The 16,710-nt window shown below is 43.8% G+C and overlaps 1 protein-coding gene across 1 annotated transcript in view; it reads left to right on the forward strand.

Moving 5' to 3' along the window:
* CTDP1 (CTD phosphatase subunit 1) overlaps positions 1-16,710 on the forward strand; it is a 100,727-nt gene that overhangs the window by 13,265 nt on the left and 70,752 nt on the right. Inside the window, exons 2-3 of the mRNA XM_069957892.1 lie at positions 13,839-13,922; positions 15,704-15,797. Of these exons, the coding sequence (XP_069813993.1) occupies positions 13,839-13,922; positions 15,704-15,797 (178 nt within the window). The remainder of the gene's footprint in view (positions 1-13,838; positions 13,923-15,703; positions 15,798-16,710) is intronic.

Raw genomic sequence — 16,710 nt, forward strand, 5'->3', positions numbered from 1 at the left:
GGGGTTAATAAACATGCTTAGTGTACCTGTACAGATAAAAATGAGACAATGTTTTACTGTGGCTATAGTTCTGCAATGCACAAACTTCAGTGCTTTAGGCCACTTTCACACCGCAGTGGTACAAGGTGTTCCTAGCACTCCTATGGACACAACTACTGGAACTGGACTTTGTGCACCATCTCTCTGGTTATGATAAATTATTGACGTTTTAGGGATTGTATCCGTAATACAATCATTGTAAGGTATTCTTATTTCCCAACGTTTGCCACAAAATTACAACCGAACCTCAACATGAATACAGCCTCATGGTCATCCAAGAGCAGCCTGAGGCTATGTTCACACACAGCATTTTTACTCTGTATTTTTGCAACCAAAACCAGGAGTGGATTGAAAACACAGAAAGGCTATGTTCACACACTGATGAATATGAGTGGATGGCCGTCATTTAATGGCAAGTAAAAACAATGTCCGTTATTTGCTGTTAAATGGCCGCCATAGCCTTTCTGTGTTTTCAATCCACTCCTGGTTTTCTTTGAAAAATACTGACCAAAATATTATGTAGTAACATAGCCTGGATTCACATGTTCTGTACGTACGCTTCGTAAGCAGACTGGATTATTGGAACTCCTGCATCATAATTCATTATACGGACTGGATGTAATGGAACGTGTGCATCCAGCCTTAGACCTTCCTTTGGCAGTAATTTGAATTGGTACTTGTAAGCCAAAGCGGGAAGTGGAACCTACTCAGAAAGACGTTGATTTGCACCTCATATTTTAGCTTCTGAATCCCTGCAGAATATTGACCTATATACTGCTGTGAAGCAGGCCCAGAGTAAATACAGCTTCCCTTTTCCTTACTGCCAGGTTATTTAGCAGCTGAGGTGTGATATAAGAATTATTAAACCAACTGATACAACATAGGAAACCCAGAAGTCATATTAGTTCTGAGTAGGGACACAATATCTCTATATCTGATTTCTCTAATGTACAGGTATAGGGGGGACTAGTTTAGTGCTGTGTGGGGATGCAGGCCTGCAGGCTGGAGCCCCAAACAAAGGATCCTTAATTAAATGAGTGCAGACAGTAATGGAAGAGCTGTATTTGTGTGGCTACAGAATACGGTAGGAGGACTGTTTGGTTACAGTTTTCAGCCAGCGAGCAGCTTGCTATACTTGATCCAAAGCACATCTGCTTGTGTTCCCATCTGTGCAGCTGCTCTCTAGAGAGATGGGAGAAAGTGACATTTTTGTTTTCCGTGCCTGCCTTTGAGGATAGGAAGTAAACAATTGTTTCTGTAAGAAAGGGGGTGTGCCCGCAGCTGAACACTGCCATGTGCTACTCCAGGGAGGAGGTTGTCTGGCACACACACAGGCATAGGGAATAAGGACACCTGACCTAGTCCTTCAGTTTTATTTGTGATTTGCAGAACAGCACTTTTTTTTATTTATTTATTTATTTTTTTATGTTTAAAAATAAAACTGAAGAGTATAGATTCTTTCTTATGTTCCTGCTCTCGTTTTTCTGGAGTTCTCCTTTAGGAGGAGATGACATGGACAGGTTTGTCTGAGATGCAAGGAAAAAAGCTCTGGCTTTGAAATGGTTAAGCCTTTATGTAAACCAGAAAATTTTGATCAGAAGTGAGCATGGATGGTGGGTTGTACCTGGTGAATTTAGCATTTGAGAGGCCTCACATACAGTACAGTACTGTGTAAGACTGCTGGAGTGCATTTACAGTACCGTAGTAGTACAGGCAGTGCACCACCATCTCCCATCTGTTACAGTGCTGGGGTGGGGGGGACTCTATACAGTAAAGGATGAGTGAGGAGTTAGTGACTACTGTACTATAAATGCTGGTTTTGTTGAATATTTCTTGTGTATAATGTACTGTACAGTATAGTGCTGTTCTGTAATGTACTGTAGTGATTATACTGGACACTATGCAATTTAGTATATGGGTACTGTAGGTCATTATTGGTTGGTGCCGACACCAATTAAACACATTTACACTATTTCCTATGGAAGGACACTGCTCGATTCTCAAACTGCCTTCCCGAACCAATTAAGTTCGATAACCGAGGTACCACTGTGTGTGTGTGTGTGTGTGATTTTATATATATATATATATATATATATATATATATATATATATATATATATATATATATATATATATATAATGTGTGTGTGTGTGTCAGAATAGCTGTATTTTTTTTAAGGCTGCTTAGGACATAAGAGATCTAAAAGTCATAAATAAGTAGAAAAAGTATCCACATGTGTTCTTGCAAAAATGAGTCCACAGCCAGCTCAGTCTCTGCAAAAAAAATAAGAAAGCTGTGGATCTTGGAATGTGGCAACGGTTTTTGGGTATATATATATATATATATATATATATATATATATATATATATATATATATATATATATAATTTTTTTTTTTTAGGAATATAGTTTCTATTGTGCCAAAGTGGTCAGAAATATATAAGTTTGACATTACTGTAAGCGCGATTACCCAAAGAAAATATTTGTTTTACTAAAGGATAGGCTTTTAGTAGTCGATGGACACCTGAAACCCAGCTGATAAACTGTTTGGAGCGCACACTACCATCAGAACGGTGCTGAAAACAGTTGGCTCTGTGAAGCAGCCGCACCAGTGTACTGCAGTCTCTGCTCGCTAAGGGTCTCTCCTCATCTTCACAACGGCACTAAAGGAGAATGCCAACCATTTACCTAAAGGTGAGACCACAGCCTGAAGAACCTTCCTTCCAAAGGTGAGGTCTTCATTCCTTTAAAGCTGTAGCCTGTAATGCTTCGTAAAGGTGTGTGGAGAGAACCAAGTGGCTGCCTGACAGATCTGGTCTAAAGCAGAAGCCCTTTCTGCCCAAGATGTGGATACAGCTCTGGTGGAATGGGCTCTGATTTGCAGTGGCGAAGTCAAGTTTTGAAGACTGTATGCATGTTCTATTGTATTATGAATCCATTGTGCTTAAACACTTTTGGAGACTTTTTGTCACTTTATTTTTACCTTGGAACTGTATAAATAAAGATTGGTCCTCCAAGGACTACAAACCTCTAAGTATTGGAGAATAGATCTCCTTACATCTAATGTGTGAAATTTTCGTTCCAAGTCTTTCTTTGGAAGAGAGCAGAAGGATGGTAAGATGATGTCCTGGGATCGATGAACAAAGGACACAACTTTTGGGAGGAAGTTTGGATCTGTCTTTATTACAATTCTATCCTCCTGTATGAAAAAATAAGGTTCACGAATAGAAAGAGCTTGGAGTTCTCCCACTCTTCTAGCGGACACTATGGCAACTAAGAAGGCCGTTTTGTAAGATAATAGTTTTATATCAGTTTCTTCAATAGGTTCGAAGTCCTTCCACCACCGTATTGAGATCCCAAGGTGGGTGTAGATTTTTTTTTTTTTTTAAAGAAGGAGACTGTCTTTGTGCACTTCTCATGAACTTCTTAACCCACCTATTGTCTGCAATAGAATAATCATAGATGGCGGATAGGGCCGCCACCTGAACTTTTAGTGTGGCTGGTTTTAGTCCTTTCATAAGACCTGCCTGGAGAAAGTCAAGTATTAGTGCAGTATTTGGTTCTGCTGGAAAAGGAGACTTAGAGGGACATCAGGATGAGAACACCTTCCAGACTTTTAAATAAATCTTATTAGTAACAGGCTTCCTGCTTTTCTGAATAGTAAATATTACTTCTTCAGACAGTCCTTTACTTCGAAGCATGCACCTTTCAGGATCCAGGCTGATAATTTGAGAGTCCGAAGATCTGGATGGAAGAGAGGGCCCTGGAAGAGAAGGTCCGGCTCCTCCGAGAGGTGGACTGGGGGTTCTACTGCTAGACTCTGAAGAAGCCCGAACCAAGCTCTCCTTGGCCAGAACGGAACAATAAGGATTACCGAGGCGCCTTCCTTCAGAATCTTCTGGAGGGTTCTTGGTATCAGTTGCATTGGTGGGAAAGCATAGGCTAGGCTGAAATTCCATGGTTGGGATAGTGCATCTATACCCATAGCTCCATCTCTTGGATCCAGAGAGAAGTTCCAAGTTTTCCTGTTCTGTATATTGGCAAACAGGTCCACCTGATTTGTTGGCTAATTGCTTGAAGATTTTGTCCTCCTCTGGATGAACCACATGTCTGCTCAGATAGTCCGCACTGACGTTTTCTGAGCCCTTGAGATGCGCTGAGCGATAAGATGTTCTCCTCTGCCCAATGGAAGATCTTGGCTGAGGTGTCCTGAAGGGCATTCTTTTTTGCACTGCCCTGATGGCGTAGATGAGCGACTGTTGTGACGTTGTCTGACAGGATTTGAACGTGCAAACAGCTCTCTGTAGTTGAAGATCTTGTCCTTGTTTCCTGGGACCATAGACCTTGGTGGAGATGACCTTCTAGCTGGGCTCCCCATCCTGACACTTGTGAAAATTCTGGGAGCTGAAGATATCCCAAAGGAAAAAGCTTTAAATTGAAAATGCTGAACTTTACCGTCAATACGCAGGGTGAATCTCAGGTAGCGTTGAGGCGTTGCATGAATAGGAATACGGTAATACACATCTGTGAGATCGATGGATGCCATCACTGTGTTTCTTGAGATAAGAGGAGTAGTAGATCTTATAGATTCCATCTTAAATCTCTTGTATTTCACCACCTTATTCAATGGTTTTAGGTTGATGATCAGTCTGTACACCGGTTCAGTTTTTTCACCAGAAACGGGTTTGAGTAATGTCCTCTTCCCAGTTCCGTCACCGGGACAGGGAACACCACTTCTGAAATAATCAGCTTTTTTTGCGCTGCTTACAAGTTCCATCTGTAGATCTGGGGATGGCTGGCGGGAGGTCAGGAATCTTTTGGGAGAAAACTGGGTGAATTCTATTTTGTAACCCTGGTGTACCATGTCCAGAATCCAGGAATTCTGAGTTATTTGCTGCCAGGCCTCTCAGTGCCTGGACAGTCTCCCCCCAACTGGGATATGGTCCTGGGAGCTTTTGGGGTTGTAAAAAATATTCTTGCTTTTACTCCCCTTCTGATAGCTCCAATGACCTCCGGTTTTACCTCTTCCTCTAGTCTGGTCTTGGTATCTTGGTCTTTTATATGGCTCCTTCTTTTTTGGTGATTTACCTTCTGACAGAGCCTTCTTTTTTTATCTGAGGATTTTTCACAGATCTTATCCAAAGCTGCGCCAAAGACATAGTTGCCCTCAAAGGGGATACCACATAATTCTGACTTGGATATGTTGTCTCCTGACCAATCTTTCAACCATAAGGCCTGCCGGGCAGAATCTTTCCCCTAGGCAGAATCTTTGTCCTTATCTTTATTCTTATCCTAAAGAGAGCATAAGGATGTTACAATATAAAGGGTACTACCACCCAGTGACTTAAACACTAAGGAAAGGAGTAGGGTGTGAATAGACATAGATTCTGAACCTACATTAGAGTAGTCATAGCTCTATACTGTACATCAGAATGAGCACTTACCACGTGGGACACATGGGGAGGCTTTTTAGTCACAGCAGCCACTGTAGAGGAAGATGCGGAGTCCATCCTGACCGATCAGACCTCACCAGACAGACGACCCGCTCTCCTTTTATGCGGTCCCAGCGTTTTAAATCGGCGCTCGGAAGATGCAGGAACTTCAGGAGTGTGACGTCAGTACGCCCCCACAAGCCGTAAGGTCGTCACTGTGACCAGCAGCCCCACTTTCGGCGCAACAGGAAGAAGGCTTCAACGAACCGGTAGTAGACCGCACAAGCCTGTAGGCAATCCCGCGGCCCCCCGCGTCTCCCGACGTCTGATTACCTGGCAGCTGGTCAATTTGGTCGCCGCAGACCTCGCACCCCAGGAATGGGCTTGACCATCCCCCCTACCCCGGATCCGAGATCCAAAGCTGTTCCCAGGGAGGAAGAAGGCCGAACCTCTATCGAACTGGCTGAGGGGTAATATTTCTTTATGAATAGACAGGGGGTCTCCTCCTCTTCATGACGGATCCCCCACCTCTCGTGTCTTCCCTGAAGGGACAGGAAAAGCACTGGTGATAGGGGGAAGGGGAGGGGCTTTTAACTTCTCGTGTTTGTGCTTTTCCTGTCCCTAGGGGGTGAGTTAACTCCTGTGGTGCCGTCGTGAAGATGAGGAGAGAATTTTTTTTTTTCCGAATAGAAATCCCCCATATGTGGCTGCAGTGCGTCACCTGACTCAGCCACAGGCCTCAGACATGACAGAGACCTGAATTTTGGGGCCTTTTTTTTTTTTTTTTTTTTTTAAGCTATTATACCATGTCGCAGATGCCTTTGCGGTGCCAAAATATTTGTCAGACAAGTTGACGTTTCCATCGGTACTATTCTGAGAGACGTGCTTTATGAGGTGGTACGAATTAAAAACACAATTTAGCAGCTGTATTTCACATTTTTTTTTTTTTTTTATATATGTACGCCGTTTACTATACGTTACATATGACATGTTATCTTTATTCGTCGAGTCGGTAAGATTACAGTAATATCCATTTTATATAGCTTTTGTTATAGTTTATGGCTTTTATACTATAAAGACTGTTGTGTCTTGCATATTGTAAAAGCAGTAATATATATATATATATATATATATATATATATATATATATATATATATATATATATATATATATATATAATTTTTTTTTTTTTTTTTTTTTTTTTTCGCCAATGGAGTTATGTAAGGGATTTTTTTTTTTGCGGCATAAGCTGAAGTTTTTAGCGGTACACCTTTTGGGTACATGTGCTTTTTTGATAGCTTTTTTTTCTATTTTTTTTAGTGGGTGGGATTAACAAAAAAATGTCTTAAGTCTTTTATTTATTTATTTATTTTGCGGCGTTAACCAGGCGGGATAATTAACCCCTTAAGGACAGAGCCTGAAATGGCCTTAATGACAGAGACAAATTTTATGAATATGACCAGTGTCACTTTATTCATTAATAGCTTCGGGATGCTTTTACCTATCCGGCTGATTCTGAGACTGTTTTCTCGTGACATATTGTACTTTACATTTCTGGTAAATTGGAGTCGATACTCATAACAAATCTTTATGAAAAAAACCCAAATAATGTGAAAAAATGTGAAAAAATGCATTTTTCCAACTTTGAAACTTTTTTGCGTATACAGAAAGTGGTTATACCACATAAATTATATATTAAATAGCATTAGCAACATGTCTACTTTATGTTGGCGGCATTTATTAAACGATCTTTCATTTTTTTTAGACGATAGGAAGCTTAAAACATTAGCAGCAAATTTCCAAATTTTCAGTAAAATTTCAAAATCAGATATTTTTAGGGACCTGTTCAGGTTTAAAGTGTATTTGAGGGGCCTGTATGTTAGAAAGCCCCACAAAGCACCCAATTTCAGAAACTGCACCCCCCAAACTCTGCAAAAGCACATCCAGAAAGTGTTTTAACCCTTTAGGGGAGTCACAGAAATAAAAGCTAAGTGTGTAAGGAATTTGAAAATTTTAATTTTCTCTGCAGAGATTTTATTGTAATCCAATATTTTTCATAATTATAAACCTATTACCAGAGAAATGCACCCCAATAATTATTGCCCCGTTTCTGCAGTTTATAGAAATACCCCATATGTGGCCCTATTGCGCTACTTGACGCAACCACAAGCCTCAGATATAAGGGAGCGCCTAGTGAATTTCAACGCCTCCGTTATATTTGGTCATTTTTGACTGTACCACTTCAGGTTGGCAGAGGCTCTGGGGTGTCAAAACCTAAAAAACACCCCTAAAGGGACACCATTTAGAAAACTACACCCCTCAAGGAATGTAACAAGGGGTGCGGTGAGCATCTGGACCCCACAGGTGCTTCACAGATTTTCCGAACAATATGGCGTGAAAAAAGAAAAATTTATTTTTTACACTAAAACGTTGTTCTAGCCTTCAATTTTTCATTTTCTTAAAGGGATAAGAGGCAAAAAAATAAAAAAAAATGTGTAGCGCAGTTTCTCCCGAGTACAGAAATACCCCACATGTGGCGATAGAGTGCCAAGGGGGCGCAGGACGAGCCTCCAAAGGGAAGGAGCGCCAATTGGCTTTTGGAAGCTGGATTTCACTGAAAAGGATTTCAAGGGCCATGTCGCATTTACAGAGCCCTCGTGCTGCCAAGACACTGGAAACCCCCCACAAGTGATTCCATTCTGGAAACTACACCCCTCAAGGAATCTAACAAGGGGTGCAGTGAGCATATGGACCCCACTGGTGACGGGCACAAATGTGGAATAATGTGACGTGAAAGGGAAAAATTTCATTTTTTCACTTTTACGGCACAAATGTGCCCGTCATCAAGGGGTTCATATCCTCACTGCACCCCTTGTTAGATTCCCTGAGGGCTGCAGTTTCCAGAATGGGGTCACTTGTGGGGGGTTTCCAGTGTTTTGGCAGCACGAGGGCTCTGTAAATGCGACATGGCGTTCATCATCCATTCTAGCCAAATCCAACCTCCAAAATCCAAATGGCGCTCCTTCCCTTCGGAGGCTTGCCCTGCGCCCACATGGCGCTTTATGTCCACATGTGGGGTATTTACGGACTCGGGGAAAATTGCTCTACACATATTGTGTGTTTTTTTTCTCTTTTAACCCCTTGTGAAAATGATAAATTCAAGGCTAAACCAACATTATAGTGTAAAAAATGTAATATTTCATTTTCACGCCACATTGTTCCACATTTGTGCCCGTCACCAGTGGGGTCCATATGCTCACTACACCCCTTGTTACATTCCTTGAGGGGTGTAGTTTCCATAATGGGGTCACTTGTGGGGGGTTTCAACTGTCTTGGCAACACAGAGGCCTTTTGAATGCAACATGGCCCCTCAAAATCCATTCCATCCAAATCCAGCCTTCAAAAACGAAATGGCGCTCCTTCCCTTCGGAGGCTTGCCCTGCACCCGCATAGTGCTTTATGTCCACATGTGGGGTATTTACGGACTCGGGGGAAATTGCGCTACACATTTTGTTTTTTTCCCCTCTTTTAACCCCTTGTGAAAATGATATATTCAAGGCTAAACCAACATTATAGTGTAAAAAATGTAATATTTCATTTTCACGCCACATTGTTCCACATTTGTGTCCGTCACCAGTGGGGTCCATATGCTCACTACACCCCTTGTTACATTCCTTGAGGGGTGCAGTTTCCATAATGGGGTCACTTGTGGGGGGTTTCAACTGTCTTGGCAACACAGGGGCCTTTTGAATGCAACATGGCCCCTCGAAATCCATTCCATCCAAATCCAGCCTTCAAAAACCAAATGGCGCTTCTTCCCTTCGGAGGCTTACCCTGCACCCGCATGGTGCTTTATGTCCACATGTGGGGTATTTCCGTACTCAGGGGAAATTGCACTACACATTAAATGTTTTTTTTATCTTTTAGCCCCTTGTGAAAATGAAAAAACATGACAAGATTAATGATTTAGAGTAAAAATTTTACAAAAATTACACTAAATGTTGGTCTAGCCTTGATTTTTTTCCATTTCCACAAGGGGTTAAAAAAGAAAATGAACACAAAACGTGTAGGGTAGTTTCCCCTGAGTACGAAAATACCCCACATGTGGGCATAATGTGCCATATGGGCACAGGGCAAGTCACCAAAGGGACAGAGCGCCATTTAGAGGCTGGAATGGAGGATGGAGGCCATGTCGCAATTACAAAGCTCCTGTGCTGCCAGGACAGTAGAAACCCCCGACAAGTGACCCCATTCTGGAAACTACACCCCATAAGGAATCTAACAAGGGGTGCAGTGAGCATATGGACCCCACTGGTGACGGGCACTTACGTAGAACATGTGCCAAGAAAATAAAAAATACAATTTTTTTCATTTTCACGTCCCAAATGTGGCCGTCACCAGGGGGCCATATCCCCGCTGCCCCACTTGTTAGATTCCTTATGGGGTGTAGTTTCCAGAATGGGGTCACTTGTGGGGGGTTTCTACTGTCCTGGCCGCACAGAGGCTTTGTAATTGCATCATGGCATCCTCTAATGGGAATGGCGGCCATACCTACTTAGCTGGGGAAAAGGGACAATTCTAATTTATTTTGGGGGTATTAGGCCAATTATTAGTTTATAAGGTTGGAAATGACAGGTGTCCATCAAATTCAACCTGTGTTGATCCAGAGGAAGGCAAAAAAAACCCCTCATAAGGCAGACGACAGTAGCCTCATCACAGGGGAAAAATTCCTTCCCGACTCCATAATGGCGATCAGAATCCCCGAAATAGGAATAAGGGACAGAATTTAGATAATGTAGAACCCCAGTGACGTGTGGTGCGCCTTGGAGCGATCCAATATGCAGAGGCCGGGGTGATCAGGACAGGTGTCACACTGGAAAATGGTGTCCTTCCTGATCCCCCTGTTACGCCACACTCTGCACTTCTTCTGGGGTCTCCTGTTCTCCAGTGTGGGTGACGTCACCTGGAAAATGTTGCCCTGGTGCGATACGGGGTCCTTCATATCCAGAAGCGCTGGGTCCGCTCCATGGCTGCTAAATATTAGGGCGCTATTACTGCTTCTGATATGTTCGGATCGTGCCGCAAGCTACAGTAGCTCGGGCAGCGAGGGACCAGAAGAGGGGGTGCTGGTATAAGAGTTATCCCCGTACAGGTGGTGACCTTTATCCAGCAGTGGGAAGATCAGTTCCCGGACGATCTTCCCACTAACTCCGAGGATGGGGGGGGAGGGGGCATCTGGGGGCTGCATTCGGGTGTCCCTTCCTACATACACTCTAAGGGTACATGCACACTGCGGAATCGCGACAGATAACCCTTCGTGCATTCCACAGCTGGCACCCACCGGCGGACTGATGCAGGCGCACATCTCCACACGTGTCATAGACTCCATTCTATGCACGGGCGGATTCCGCTCTCCGTCCAATGTGTTCATTCTTTGGATGGACGACGGATTCCGCCCGTGCATAGAATGGAGTCTATGACACGGATGGAGACGCGCGCCTCCATCAGTCCGCCGGCGGGTGCCAGCTGCGGAATGCACAAAGGGTTATCCTTCGCCATTCCGCAGTGTGCACGTACCCCAAATCTGTAAGTGTACCCAGAGGTATTCTCACAGAGTTTGTAGAATTTCACACCATACCGTGATCTCTTATTGGGACGGTACTGGCGGAAAAGACGTGTCTGGGGGGCAGCTTACGCTACGCTACCCCCAGACACGTCACAGGATGATGAGGATGATGAGGATGAATGGAGGAAAGAAGGATCCCCCCATTCATCCTCACTGGCTGTTTCGGTGTCGGAGGCAATAATAACGTATCCCTCTGACGCTGAAAACACCCTGGGGGCCATTTGTATACGGGGATTGGTATATAGGGTATGTAGTGGTGTAGTCTCAAACTTTATTCAATGTAGTGTGGTGTAATGTAGTGTTTTTTACGTGTTTTTTTACAGTAAGTATAAAAAAAAAAACCTACGCCAACAAAGGAGTTGCTGATAAATGCCGCACTTATGTCCGGCACTTATAAGCAGACTGTGGCAGTAGAATATAGAAAAAAAACACCCTACGCCAAAAAGGAGGAGTTGCTGATTAGCAGCGCACTTTCGTGCGATGCTGATCAACACTCAGCGGCGATAGGGTGCGGAAAATAGAAGAAAAAAAAATTTGGAAAAAAAAAAAAAAAAACTTTTTCTATATTCTGAATATCCCTGTAGCTGCTGATAAGTGTATTACACATATCAGCCGCTAGGGGGCAGCAGAGCGCAAAATCCGGAAAATGACGAGGTTGGAGCCGAAAATAGCCGAAAGAAGACGACGGGGACCGCCGGAAAGACCCGAAGACCGAACGGAATGACGGAGGACGCCGCGAACCCGGAAGACGCCGATCAGGAGCCCGGGACAGGTGAGTAATGTACAAATACCTGCTCTGGACCCCTCCGCTACCTAGCTGAGGGGTCCAGGGCAGGTATTTATTATTTTGCTGGACTCTGATCGCCGTGCCACCGGCCCGATCGCCGTGAACGGCCGGCCGGCCGTTCACGGCGATCGGGCCGGTGGCACGGCGATCACCATTACTTTTTACAGTAATGGCGGTCGGTGCCGTCCTCGGACAGCACCGACCGCCATTTTTTTTCCGGGTCATCGGGTCACCGATGACCCGGAAAGGTTCCGATCGCCGCTATTGGCTGATCTGAATTGATCAGCCTATAGCGGCGATCGTAAGCACGGGGGGTGTTAACCACCCCCCGTGCCGTGAAGCTAAGATGGCCTGCTATGATTTATAGCAGGCCATCTTCCCCGACCGCTGTGTGTGAACACGCAGCGATCGGGGAAACATCGGGCGTAAATTTACGCCCTGATGCGCCAAGTACCAGGGCGCGAGGGCGTAAGTTTACGCCCGATGTCGTTAAGGGGTTAATGTAAAGAGTTAATAGAAGGGGTCATTACGGACGCAGTGATACCAAATATGTATTTTATTTATAGGGGATCATTTGTAAAGGGGGGAAAGGGAATGTGTATATTTATTTTATATTTATTTATTTACCTATTTTACTTTATTTTGTGTGTGTGGGTTTTTTGTTTTGTTTTTTTATCCTGTAACTTTTTCATATAGATGTGTGAGACAGCCTCCTCCTGCTGCCCTAGGGAGCAGGGGGGAGGCAGGGAAAGGATGACGTTCAGGGAACGTCATTTTGCAGGAACTGGAGGTGAACTTGATGGACTCCTATCTTTTTTCAGCCTTATTAACTATGTAACTGTAGTGGCAGTTTAAAATAAATTCAGCAGTGTATACTTTTATCTGCACTGCTTGTAACTCTGCATCCAGGTCTCCTGTCTTCTAGCCACCGGTGGTGTCTTCAGTTCCTGCCTCCTCTGCCTGCCAATAATTCTGGAGGAGGCGATACCTGAAGATACAGCCAATGGGCGGAGGATGGGAGACCTGGATGCCGGATCACAAGTAGCATGGATCTAAGTATACACTGCTGCTTGTGATCTTTAAACTGTATATGTGTATATCTGTGTTGTCAGTTTTCTTTTAGGGTATAAACCCACACACCGTATAAGCAGCGTATTTACTGCTGCGATACGCAGCAAATACGCAGCGAACACGCAGCAAATACGCAGCAAAAACGCAGCAGATTATATCTAAATAACTGAACACAGCATCAAATCTGTACCAACAAATCTGCTGCGTATTTGCTGCGTATTTGTTGCGTATCTGCTGTGTATACGGTGTGTGGGTTTGTACCCTTATTGTTATTTGCCACACACAAACCTGTTTACGCACAAACAATAAAGCCTGCTCTAAAGACCCGTCCTTGGCTGATTGGTGTCACTTTTAGACGGGACAATTATTGGCCTCAGGAATATTTCTAGCAAGGCTCCTGGCAGATAATTAGCCTTTGTAAAAGGGCCTTAAAGCGAATGTACCAGCAGGTACATTGCTTTAAGATCTTTACATCAATAGACTGGGGCTGGCGCAGGGATGCCGATGCCGGTTTATTCCTGGTCACGGGCCTGGCCTGAAGCACTGGAGGTGGGCACACCCGCCCGCCGTGTGATGTTCTGCCCTCACCTCTGTGATGCCGCTCTTAGAATCAATGGAGCCACATCACAGCGGGGAGGGACTTCGTCACAATGGGGGCGGGTGCCCCTCCTCCAGTGCTTCAGACCGGGCCATTGATCGGGAATAGATCGGCAATCTATTGATGTAAAGATTTTAAAGCGATGTACCTGCTGGTACATCCACTTAAAGGCAGTACCCTAGTGCCGCTACTATGCAGAAAACAGCCAGCTTCTTCGTCTCACTAGATTGTCACATTTTCAGTGTAATTCTAATTGACCTTTTTTGTGTCCTTTAAATGTAGGGGAGTCTTGGTAAGGCTGTCAAGTTGTAACCATCCTGTGGTTATGAAGGGATTGTGTGCAGAATGTGGCCAAGACTTGACACAGTAAGTAAAACTTAGTTTACTGCGCAGGCTATACCAATACAGCAGATCAATGAATTTTAAAGGGAATCTGTCACTAGGTTTATTCCACCTTTAAACAAGGGCAGCATAAACTAGTGACAGAAATGCTGAGCAGATCAGTGTATTACTTACATCTGTTTGTTCAGCTGTTCTCCTAATATGCAGGAGAATGGAATACGTGCTGCACCACTCCCCCTGCCCTCCAGCTGCTGATTGACAGGTGACTGTCTATACACAGCATGGATAGATAACTGCCAATCAGCTGCTGGTGCGGGGATTGTGCTGGTGCTAATTAGGACTACTGGGCTCACACACGTAACAGAGGGGACTTCTTATTGTCCATGGTATTCAGGAGGATGTCTCTAAATGAGCTGCACAGAATAATGTAAGTAATGCATCATTCTGTTCAGCTTCTGTCACTAGTTTATGCTACCTTTTAAATAGGGCAGCATAAACCTACTGACTCTTTAAAGAGTGTCACTATTTCAAAAAACTTTTGACATGTCAAAAGTTTTGATCGGTCCCTGTCTGAGTGTTCTGAGTAGAGATGAGCGAATCTACAGTTGGAACTTAGCGAATCGCTGCATATCTGCTCATCAGGCTGCGGGCTTTAACGTCTACTCTGCACCGTGCTGCAGGGAAAAGTTGGATCCAGTCCTGGAAAACTTTGTTCTTACTGTAGATTCTCTCAGCTCTAGTTCTTACCCAGACTGATTGTGAGAACAGGCTGCTGCACGGGTCTGCTTCCTGCTTTGCATGATTGCCTACTAGACTTGCATTATGAGTCTCAGTTATAATGTAAAACAGGTCCGGGAGAGGACCGTGCTGAGCGCGAGATTCTCCTAGCTTGTTCTCACGATTGGTGTCTGAACAAAACTTTTGACTTGTCTCTCTGAGTTGTGACGTTATCAGACAGCATCTAATAGCTAGAAGTTCAGTGTATGTTATTCATTCAGACAACATACACAGGAGCAGCGTTTCTCCTAGACAAGCCTTGGGTCGAAACATTGCTCCCATGTATGTCACTTAAATAAAAAAAAAAAATAATCATTGAACTTCAATGCTGCTGTTGGAATACTTCACAACTTTCTACTACTGCCTCTAAATGGGATTGGAGACCTGGTGTGCATCACACGTGAACTTCTTGGGAATATTAAACTTTTATACCTGTTACTCTGACAATTTAAAGAAAACAATATCATTAGTTTATTAAACGCTGTGTTCCCATACACACCGCAGCATGTGCTGCTGAAAGGCATATCTTGTTGCAGTATTGGATGCAGAGTACCCCAATTCATCAGACCTAATCTGCACCTTGCCTTCCTGATGATAAGTTTTTGTGTGGAATAGGCACAAATAACTTTTTACTAATCTACCTACATTTCAAATCCGCATGGAAATGTTCTGTATTTTACAGTGTGAACTATAGCAGATATTCCAGTAAAATCCATGCACATTTTAATGCATGATATAGAGCACAATACTCTGGGAACACTGACCTCTGTTAGTTATCCACCTTTATTCATTAAAGGTTCTTCACTAGCATTGGTAAGAAAGAAGCAAGAAACAAAAAATATTTCCCACCTTGGTATCATGGGAGATTTTACAGCTTTGCACTGTATGAAATGTTTTGTTTAGAATTCACTTTCTGAGGCTGGTGAGTGGAAGATCTGCCCAGTGATGCAGTTCTGAATGTCATTATCTATGGTAATTACTGACACTGGATTTGTCTTAAACTGAAATGCTGTCCTTCTTTTCTTTAGGCTGCAAAACAAGAATGGAAAGCAACAGGTGCCATTATCTACAGCTACTGTTTCTATGGTCCACAGTGTTCCCGAACTTATGGTTAGCTCAGAGGTAAGCTGGTGTGTCCTGTTCACTATACTGTTAAAGGAGTTTTTCCATTACATATAGTGATGGCCTTTCACTAAGTTACGCTGTCACTGTCTAACTAGTGGTGGTTTGACTGCTGGACTGCTACTAGTCCTGACAATAAAGTAGCTGCAGTGCTGGTTTCTGTATCTGGATTAGTGGAAGCCCCATTAGTTGCACCCCACTGATCAGAAAATGAGTGGTTGGTGCTAATGAAGTTTGGTCCTGATGGGGAATTGACAACTCGACACAACTTATATAAGAGATATGGAGAAGGCACACACGGGTAGATATCCAAAAATAAGTGAGTGAGTGTTTATGAAATGAATAGGTCATAAAAGTTTAAAGGAGAAGTTCGGCGAAAAATGTTGTTAAAGTACTGTATTGCCCCCCAAAAGTTATACGAATCACCAATATACTTTTATTATGGGAAATGCACATAAAGTGCTTTTTTCCCCTGCCCTTACTACTGCATCAAGGCTTCACTTCGTGGATAAAATGGTGATGTCACAACCAGACTCCCAGAGCTGTGCGGGTTGTGGCTCCTGAAGAGGATGATGGCAGGGGGACACAGGGCACTGGAGGGACACTGAGCATCCCTCTGCCATCATCCTCTCCAGCAGCCACAGCTGCACAGCTCTGGGAGACGGGTCGTGACATCACCATTTTATCCAGGAAGTGAAGCCTTGATGCAGTAGTAAGTGCAGGGAAAAAAAGCACTTTTTAAGGAGGATGTACCACCAGGTACATCCTCTTTAATCTGACACAGGGATAGAATGGCACAGTCACAGGCAAGCCTGTGCCTCGGTCCGTTTTTCGATTCGCGGCCTGGTTCCCGTGTACGGCGCCCTTGTATCCACGGGTCCCGGACCAGATCTCAAGCACTAGAGGCGGGCTG

Source organism: Dendropsophus ebraccatus, chromosome 2 (genome assembly GCF_027789765.1).
Source record: "Dendropsophus ebraccatus isolate aDenEbr1 chromosome 2, aDenEbr1.pat, whole genome shotgun sequence".
NCBI classification, from domain to species: domain Eukaryota; kingdom Metazoa; phylum Chordata; class Amphibia; order Anura; family Hylidae; genus Dendropsophus; species Dendropsophus ebraccatus.